Source organism: Talpa occidentalis, unplaced genomic scaffold (genome assembly GCF_014898055.3).
Source record: "Talpa occidentalis isolate TD23 unplaced genomic scaffold, MPIMG_talOcc4v2.1 talOcc4.8, whole genome shotgun sequence".
Classification (NCBI taxonomy): Eukaryota; Metazoa; Chordata; class Mammalia; order Eulipotyphla; family Talpidae; genus Talpa; species Talpa occidentalis.
The window spans coordinates 24,163,588-24,173,915 of record NW_023605194.1 but is presented as its reverse complement, the minus strand read 5'-3'; the positions used below and the strand labels follow the sequence as shown (position 1 = coordinate 24,173,915).

General features: G+C 40.8%; 1 protein-coding gene across 1 annotated transcript in view; it reads left to right on the top strand.

Moving 5' to 3' along the window:
• The first annotated feature begins 963 nt into the window (after positions 1 to 963).
• Positions 964 to 10,328, top strand: part of ENTPD1 (ectonucleoside triphosphate diphosphohydrolase 1) — a 75,237-nt gene continuing 65,872 nt past the window's right edge. The window contains exon 1 of the mRNA XM_037497585.2: positions 964 to 1,107. Within this exon, the coding sequence (XP_037353482.1) occupies positions 1,092 to 1,107 (16 nt within the window). The 5' untranslated portion in view covers positions 964 to 1,091. The remainder of the gene's footprint in view (positions 1,108 to 10,328) is intronic.

Sequence of the window (10,328 nt, the reverse complement as noted above, 5' to 3'; positions counted from 1 at the left end):
TGTGACTATGATGGCGTGATTTAAGGTCTGTGATATTCTCAGAGAGGGAGAAGCTGTCCTGGTGGTCTTGGGGCTTGAGAACTTACCTTCTTCCTGCAGGGTTAGCGTTTGACCTGATTTTGAAAAAACTTCATATACACAGTTTAAACATTTGGGTCAGTCGCTCATCTGCATTTGGGTCATCTTAGCAAAACCTGGGTTTGACAATTCTTGCTTACAAAACTTCAGAGGTAGGAGACTGAAGTCTGGAGAAGGTGGATGATTTGCATTAGTGCAGCTAAATAGCCACTCCCAGGCAGCAGCTTCCTCTGCTGTCCCACCTGGTCTTCTAACCCTTAGCACATCTTCTGCAGCTTAGGTGATCCGCTATCACCTCTGTTCTATGAGCCTTGCAAAGTAATTCCTCAACAGGGGACCAGAGTGATTGGCTCTATGGGATGGGAAGAACTGTTATTGCATCACACAGTTTTATCTATTGTTATAAAAATAACAAGTTTCTTGGCTTCAAAATTTCAGTAAGTAAATTAGTTTTTTTGCTTTTAGCCAAGATACATTTTTCAAGGGGGAAAATGGATTTCTGTAACAAAGAGAGAAGGGAGAGAGAGACTTGGACACACCCTACATATATCTTTGCAATAATTTAAAAAGTACTTTTAAAGAAAAATAGCAATTTCCCTTTAAAAACGTGACGGGTTGTTACCATGTGGTGTTGCCTCCTCCAAGCACTGCAAGTTAAACTCTACGGAGATTAAATTGGACTAGAGAAACATGTGCAGTGTGTGGAATGAAAAAAAAAAATACATATGAATTGTGGAGGGAGGGAAAGAACAATATAAAAAGTTACACCCCAGAGAAGCCCTCTCTAGTTTTAGGGAAGCGAGCCGGCTGGACTTCTCAGCCAATCTGTCCTTTCTAGTCAATGAAAAAGACAAGGTTCCTTCTGAAAGGGGGCTGGCTAATTTAGCCCCACCCACGAGCCCAAGGGTCTGTTATATCTCTGTTCCTTGAGTACCTCTCTCACTGAGACCGACCACAGCAAGCAGAAGCTGGAAAATAAAGAGCAAAGAGGAAGAAAACAAAAGCTGCCAATTATGGAACAGATAGAGGGTAAGAGGAAATTGATTTGATCTGAATCCTTAAAACCAAAAAAAAAAAAAAAAAGAAAAGAAAGAAAAAAACCCAAAAACCCCCAACAAACCAAGAGCCCAGATCAAAAGCAAGTACTTGAAAGAGAAGAGCAAAAAGCCTTAAATGAACTTTCCCACCCTCTCCTTTTTGAGAGGCGGCAGAGAAAGAACTTTGGGAAACTTTTTAGGAAGCAAAGCTGGGATTGTAGTCAAGGGTGACTCTTGAGCAAGCTAGAAAGGCTCATGAATATTCATTACCAATTTGTATTCCGCTCAGGTTTTGTAGAGGCAAATGACTTCTTAGGTTCACTTGCAGCTTAAGAGGCAGCTGCCTCATTTATAGTCCAGAGTCATCTTGCTTTGGGTCCGTACCGTATCTCAGCTTGTTTGCCTGAAGATGCTGGGCTTTGTATGTAGATTTGTTTTGTTCTCGAATTTCCTGTGAGCTTTCCTGTTGTGCAATTAGCAGAGGTTTCTCTGCCTCGGAGTTAGACAGAAGTTAGTGTGGCAAGAGGCTGTCACAACACTATCCCGGAGTATATCTTACAAAAGACTGAAAGTTGCTTGGGATGTTTGGGTTGGGGTGGGGGGTGGTGGGCATGTGTATGTAGGGGAGGGAAGGAAGGGGGTGGAGGAAGAAAGAAGAATGGTTTTATCTTTAAAAAGCAAGGCATATCTGACTGACTATATTTAGATTTTGACTAAAAACTATGAGAGCAGCCTGCTTTACACAGATGTTATACGGTCTCTGTCTTTTACCTCTTTTGGGCATTTTCTGCCAGGACCTAGTGCCAGCTGCTTGCCAGCCCATGGGAGCAGGGAAAGCTCTGTGCAGCGGTATGGTCGGTTAGGGTTGTGATTTCTAATGTCTAATATCTTTAATTTCTAATATCTCATGCTCTTTTTTTTATTCACGTAGAATATAACCGAATCAGATCAGTAGCCAACAGATTTCTTAATAATGATGCTAATGATAACCATTAATGCTTACTGTTTGCTGTGTACTGGGAGCTGTTCTAAGCACAATGGGCATGCTATTTATACCTCACATTAAACTTATGAAGGAAGCTGCTATCATTATCATCCCTATTTTCCAGATGAATGAGTTGAGATAGTGAGAAGTAACTTGCCTGGGGTCACTGAAGTGGTGAATTTGGTTGTAGCTAATTGGATACAGGGTCCAAGGGCCTGTTTATTCCCCCACACTGTTGCTGCACCCCAGGGGCTTTTGCCACAGTCCTGACACTGTCATTCTGGGTTTGCCAATCCTTGAAGCTGTTGGGGAAATGATACTGATAAAACCTCAAGTCTGGGAAGGAATTGGTTTTGCTCTCAAGTGAGCATAAATTTTTCTCATTTGATGTTCATGGCTATTCTGTGGTAGAGCCCAGGTGTGTGGCTACTGCCTTTTACAAAAAGGAGAGACTGTGGCCAGGTGGGGTGAGGTAACAGCAGCCACGTAGCTAGTAATCTGAAGTCCAGAACAGGAGAGAAATCCTCTGCTTCTGGTTTCTCCTTTAACCTGCTGAGCCAGCCCTGTCATTTCTGAACTTCTGCCTCACTCCCAGCCACTTTCAGTTCCCTAGGAAACTTTAGTCCTTTCCTCCTTCCCAGATCATTGGAAGGTGCTTGCCTTTGCCTTGAAGGACTGTCTGTCACTTTCCTTCCTTTTTAGCCTGGAGCCAAGCTGCCTGGTTTGAATTCCAACTCTAGCACTAATGAACTATGTGCCTCAGTTTCCTCATCTGTAAAATAAAGAAAATGATAATAACATCCACCTGATAGGGTTGTAGGACTAAATGAGGGACTTGTACAAGTTTCTGTCACTGACCCCAAGAGTGTCTGCCATCTGGTGATTGTAAACCAGTTAATATAATAACCAGGTTTGGTAAAGTAGAGCAAGAATTTTATTGCTTGATAAGAAAAAGTGAAGGGGGACTTCATACATCAAAGCACCTTCCTGGGTGGGGTTGGGAGAAGGAGCCATTTATAAAGCAAATAAGGAGACAGGGTTTTCTCAAAGATTGGTTTTTTTCTTCTCATTACATGTTTGTACCTCTCAGCTTAGTTTTGGGTGGCCCTGTGACATTTATTTGTTTTAACTGAGGTAACATGCTTACAAACTGTTCATGATTCAGAGGTACAGGATCATACTTCTTCAGATATATACCACCAGTTTGACCTTTAAACAGCAGCAGCTGTTGTGTTCAATAAATGCCATTACTTTGAGTGTTATCTTGGTTGTTACTCCTCCTTTTCAACTTTCTGCAACATTCTGAGCCTTAGATTAGGACTTATCTTGGATGTTTCTATGACGTCTCGTCACATAGACCTAAGGTTTTGCTTGTTATTCTTGTTCACATTCTTGCCCTCTGCATTCACCCCACCCTCTCCTCCAATATAATTTTTTTTATTCACCTTTGATCTGGTGTATAACCCAATGTCTAGCATATAATGGACACTCAATAAATATTTAGTAAGTTATGTATTATTATTTTAGTGGATATTTATTCATGAGTCAGGAATCTGTTTTAAAAGATCTTTGCAGTAGAGTTCCCTGCTGGGACATACAGCTCTTTTGTGCAAATTACAAAGAGATTCCTTAGTGAATACACTGACCAAAAAAATGCATCCTTTCTAGATGGATGATCTTCAGAGCTGATGTGACCCCATATCAGGGAACCACTCTCCCCCTCAGCCTGCGGTCAACTGGAGATTTCAGTTGCCTTGAAGCACAATCATACCATCTTGAACAAAAATCTGGTTCCAGAAATAGTGTCTCCCTAACCTCATTTTTTCTTTTTTTTTTTTAAAATTTATTTATTTATTTATTTTTTAAATAATAAATTTTATTTTTATATTCCTTTCCTTTTTTTTTTAAAAAGCAATCTCCTAAGTCTGAGACAATGTATTTGTTAATAGGAGAAAAACAAATACTGCAGAGGTGGCCCTGGGTAAAATCATAAAGTACATTAAATTTGTTTCCAGCTCCCTCCCTTTCCTTTTCCTGGCATACCTTCAAACCAACTTGACAAATATTATTGTGTGTCTACCATTTGTAAGTCTCTATGCCAGATGCTTGGGGTATAAACAGTTTGTTCATGGTCTAGTGAGGAAGGCAGACACAGACACAACCAACACTAATTGAAGCCAGACTCTGAAGTACTAATAATAATAGTTAAATTTTATGTGCATTGTCTCATGTAATCTTCACAACAAACCTATAAATTTCTACATCTTAACAGTTGTGGAAGGAAGTCACTTGGCCAGGGACACACAGTTAGTAATAGGAGAAGGCAGAATTAAAACCCAGTTAGTAGGTTACAGAGTCAGGATTCTCCCTAAGAGAGGTAACAGAAGAGATGTAGAAGTCTGAAGAAAATGCCATGGGAAACAGACAGGAAGTGATTTCTGCGAAACCTTCTCAAAAGATGGGACACTTCAACTGAGTCTAGAAAGATGAGTAGAGTCTAGTGCCTACACCAAGCTTCTTCCTGGTTCCTGCAGTATTTAAAGAACTTTTCTTTTTCCCTTACCAAAACTCCAGCATAGATTTATGTGTAAAAAGTTCTTTCATCTTCTCCAGCTTGTCAGCAGGGAAACTAGTCATGTGTCCATCCTAGAGATTTGAAGGTAAAGTCCAAAATTTAGGCTTAACTGAGTTTGGGATTACCAGTCATGTATATAATCAAATCTTTACAAAACTAATTAACAAATATTAAACAATTTCCTTAATCATGATTTTCCTGCATGGTCTTTAGGTACATGTGGTTCACGGTTTTTACAGAAGGCTGTGACTGACCTTGCTTATACTTGGCCAAACCACATTTTAAGAGTATTTTCTCCCTTGTGTTGTCTGGTTGCTTCCGCATAACTAGAGATTATGCTCAAGGACATTAGTATTTAATTCCACCTGCTACCAGATGAATGGTGCTGGGCTCAGCCTGTACAGAGTGAAGTTGAGGCCACGGGAAAGTCACATAGGGTCTATTCTTTGTGAGCTCCTTGCCCTGAAACATGTTGGTGGGAGCCGAAATTGAGGGTGAAGGATCAGTTATTTTGATAGTTCAATGCAAGTGCTGAAGAGTGGAGGCACTGGCTTTGTTATGTGTATGTGTGTCTGTGAGTGTATATTCTGAAGCAGTGCTTCTCAAACTTTAACCTGCATGCACTTCATTGGGGATCCTGTTAAAATGCAGGTTCTGATCCAGTGGCTCTGGGGTGGGGCCTGAGCTGCTGTATTTCTAATAAGGCCGCAGGGGGTAATACTGCCCCTCCAGGGGCCATGCTTTGACCAGCAATGTTATAGGGTCATTGCGTGCATTAGTCTCTGAGCTTATTTTGGTCCTAAATGACCAAACCCTTCCTCCCCCCAGTGCCAACCCTTCCTCCCTCCTCCCTTGCCCTCCACAAGCTACCACTTTGAGTCATTAATCAACTATGTCATTGCGGGGTGATGGGAAGCCTTATTCATGCTTTGTTCATTCAGTAAAGATATGTCCTAGAACAGGAGGTTGAGGTTCCCAATTTTCCATACAAGAAACAAATCTGAATTTTTATCATACACAAACTGCCATACATACTAAAGGCCCTGTGTGTTGGATTTCTTAGACATCTCCCACCTTTTCTCCCTGACTCTAAGTTTCCCTAAGCTGCCCTCCCTTCCTGCTGCCAGCCTGAGACGTACTGCGGCAGAACATCTGGTTGCCTCCAGAGACCTTTGCTGGTGTTTGGAGCGCCAGGGCACTGGGGGCAGCAGGGACTTAGGGCTCTGGGACCAGGAGCAGCATGGCTAGAACACTGTCTCTACTCTGCAGAAAGGAGGTGGGGATGATCCCAGGTCCAAAGGAGGAAAAAACAGATAAGATGGAAGGAATTTCTTTAGGTTTGGAAAATGGAAGGAGTCAAGAGGAAAAAAGAAGTTGTTGGAGAAAAGAAGCTAAAGGAGAGTCTGTCCGCTGTGCTTCCAATCTGCAGTTTTTGTGCTAGAATATCAAATCAATTTAGAGACTCAGGAACAATAGCAGTGTTCTGCATAGAGAGGTCTTCCTTTTGATTACTAGAAAGGATGTGCAGGTGTGGGTAGTATGGCATATGCCCCTAATGAGAACATAATCATGTAGATTAGGGAGAAAGGAAAGACAATCACTGGCAATATTTTGGTGTATTTACTTGTAGTTGCTTTTACTCCGCCTGTGTCAAGTAAATGCTCTTCTAGCATCTACTTGAGTAGGATATAAAATATTATGAAATGGCACTGTGGTCATTAAACTGTATCATTAGACTTTTAGCATAACAGTGAAATACAATTATTTCCTGTCTTAGAGCATAGATTTTGTTAGCATGATTTTTATTCATTTATCTTTTTTTTTTTATAGAGGCATGGTTTTTTTTTAATTTATTTGTTTGTTTGTTTGTTTATACATGCATGCACTGGGTACAGTCAGAAGCGTGGGAGGGTGAGAGAATTCACCAGAGCCAGAGCGGGGAGCAGAGCAGGCAGAAGGACCGAAGTACACTGCTGAGGGGAGCAGCAGGCGGCAGGAGAGGTCTGCGCGCCATGTGGGACCCTCCTCTGGTGGCCGGGGAGCAGCCGGGGATCGAACTGGCGCCACAGAGGCCGTGGGCAGCTTCGCAACCCAGCGCTCAACCACTGCGCCACCGGGGAGGCCCTATTCACTTATCTTATTTGCTAATTCCCCAGTTATTGAACAGTTAGCTCTTGTCCATTTCCAATGGGTGTCTTTGTGCAGTTTTTCCATGTATATGTTTGCATGTTAAGGAGAGACTCCCAGAAATATAATGACTGCATTAAAACTTATAACTGGTTAAAGTTCTCGATTACTATGGCCAAGTTCCATTCCTAAGGGATGGGGCCCATGTGCTCTCACATGCAGTTCCTGTTTTGCTACATCCCCGACAACTCTGTTGCTTTTTTCTTTTCTTTTAAATAAATTTGTGTTGCTTCACAATCTTTTTTTATACACTGTTTAGATCCTGTGGCTGCTTATTACTTCCTTGGACTTTATGTTTTTAATTTATGTAAGCTCTTTATATAATAAAAATATTTAAGTTTTCCTGTCACACAACAGGCTTTCTGAATCTTCTCTTAGTGTTTTGTATACAGAGACTTATAACTGTGAATAGATCCAAAACAATTTTATCTGTAGTGGTTTGATACTGCGTTTAATTGCCTCTTTAACCAAGAATAATAATTTTTAAGTTCCAAGTTGTTGTTATTTTTGTTTAAACCAATTAATTTTCATGATATTTCAAAATAATTAGCAAATACGGCCTTTTAATTTCTGAGTTTTTTTGGCACCTAAATATACAGTGATTTTTTTTTTATAAATCTATGAATACTTATGAGTAAAATATGTTGTTTTTAAGATATAACATTTTTAAGGTATAAAATATTTATCAATCCATCCATTCATTTAAATTAAGTGGTAATCCCTCACCTATTGTAATTTTTCCTATGTGAAATTATAGTATCTATGTGTTAGTTTTGTATACTTTTATTGATATCTATGAGAATTTCATTTCTGAAAAAAGATGAGAAGTGAAACACTTATTATGGCTTAAAGATTTATTTATTTATGCATACAAGAGCTGGGGCACAGGCCAGAGGCACAGGGGGTGAGAGTACTCACCAGAGACAGAGTGGGAAGAGAACAGGCGACTGACCAAAATACACTGCTGAGGGGAGCAGCGGGCAAGTCAGAAGAGGTCTGCTCCACCATGTGGGTTGCTCACTGGCTGGCCAAGAATTGAACTTGTGCTGCAGTGGCCACAGACAACTTAAAGTTTGCGTCTTAACCCCTGCGCCACCAGAGAGGCCCAAAGATAGGTAAATTTAGATAAAAATAGGTAAAGGAAGACTAGGTAAAGTTCTTGGATGGCATCTTAGGCAATTGAATCAATTTTAGTATGGAATGGGTGTGAGTGAAAATGAATAGGCCTTTTCCTCTTAAATAATGTGGCAGGCCTTGGGCCTCCCCTGGTAGCACAGCAGTTGAGCGCTGGGCTGTGAAGCTGCCCACAGCCTCTGCAGCGCCGGTTCAGTCCTCGGCCACTGGCAAGGGTCCCACATGGCACGCAGACCTCTCCTGCTGCGTCTGCTGCTTCCCTCAGCAGTGTATTTCATCAGTCTGCCTGTTCTGTTCCCTGCTCTGGCTCTGGTGAATTCTCTCACCCTCCTGCACTTCTGACTGTACCCAGTGCTTGTATAAAGAAATAAATAAATCTTAAAAAAAAAATAATAATGTGGCAGGCCCTAGGATGTCAGTGCCAGGAATGGTCTGGTTGGCATGATTTAGGAGGTGGAGATGAGATTCTCTGCATCATACAATTATAATTGTAATGGTATTGCCCAATGACTACAGACTCAGGCACACACACAAAAAGACATATGAAATTATGTGTCATCAATGAAATAATTACTTAAACATTACACTGAAAAAGTAGGGTAGGGAAGACCTGAAGTTTTCAGTGAACAATGGTTGGCAAATAGAAATTAATTATGGAATATTCTTATTTTCCAATTTAAGCTAAATGTTGTTGATACTATCTTTGGCTTAATGTCTTCTTTTATTGCTTTATTTTGGTGAACTTAGAAATAATCACAATGGCTTTTCCATAGTTTTACTTCCCTTTTCCCCTTTTATTTGTTGACTATAGTAGCCACAATAGGCTGCAAAAATTACAACTCTTAATCCCTGAAATTTAGGACTCTTATGTGAAAAAAGGAGTATTTGCAGATGTGGTTAAATTAAGTACCTTAAACTGGGGAATTATCCAGTTGGGTTCTAAATCCAATTACAAGTGTTTTGTTATAAGCAGAAGGGAGGGGGAGACTTGACATAGAAGAAGGCAATATGATTTCAGTGGTCATAAGATGTTGTACTGCTGGCTTTGAATATGGAGGAAGGGGCCACAAGCCAAGGAATGTAGGAAATGTAGCTCCTGTGCAGGAAAAGGAAGAGTGGCCTTTTCAACACACCTTGACTTCAGTTCAGTGAAACTGATTTTAGACTTTAGGTCTAAAGACTGTTAAAGAGTAAATGTGTATTGTTTTAGAGTACCAGGTTGGTTAGAATTTGTTATAGTGGCCATAGAAAATGAATACAACTAGCGCTTGGTAAATAAAAGTGGTGATAACTTTAGTTAGTTAAGCTATAAATTTATAGTATATATTGGGCCACATGCTATTAACACCTGAGAGGTGTTAATTCAGTTCTCATACAACTCTATGAGATTGGTACTGTTTATGGTCCCTGTCTTACAAATGAGAAACTAAAGAATGAACAGTTAATGTTTTGCTTAACATCTCTCTGGTAACTGTTGAAATTGGTAGCTGTTAATCTTACTGTATTTTGAGATATAATTCACATAACATGCTATTCACCTACTTAACATCTACAATTCATTGGTTTTTTTTTAATTTCAAAATATCCACAGAATTGTGCAGGCATCACCACAATACATTTCATCACCTCCAAAAGAAACCCTTTATCTATTAGTCATCAGTTCCATTTCCTCCTAAACAGCCCCTTCTTCCCACTAGCTATGAAGAAATACCAATATAGTTATCTATACTTTTGTCTATTCTGAAATTTCATATCATATATTTATTTGTTTGTTTGTTTATATATGCACTGGGTACAGTCAGAAGCGCGGGAGGGTGAGAGAATTCACCAGAGCCAGAGCGGGGAGCAGAGCAGGCAGAAGGACCGAAGGACACTGCTGAGGGGAGCAGCGGGCGGCAGGAGAGGTCTGCGCGCCATGTGGGACCCTCCTCTGGTGGCCGGGGAGTAGCCGGAGATCGAACCGTTGCTGCAGAGGCTGCGGGCAGCTTCGCAACCCAGCGCTGAACCGCTGCACCACCGGGGAGGCCCCAGGGAGGCCCAGTTTTAAGGTTTCTTTATACGCAAGCAAGGCGAAACTACAAATCCAAGAAATTCCTCTGCCCCTGCCTTTAGACTCTGCTGTTCTCCATAGTGTACTTTTGTTGTCCCAAAGATAAGGGGTGTTTGGAGGCCAACTAAAGTCTCTGCTTACTTGTTCCTGGTCATGCTGTGTTGTCTCAGAAGAGGGGCAACTTTATTTTTTATTTTCAAATAAAATTTAGGTGTTAATTTTCCACAGATTAACAGCTATGTCTCTCTGCTTTCTAAGAGCCAGTGCTATAACAGAATATCA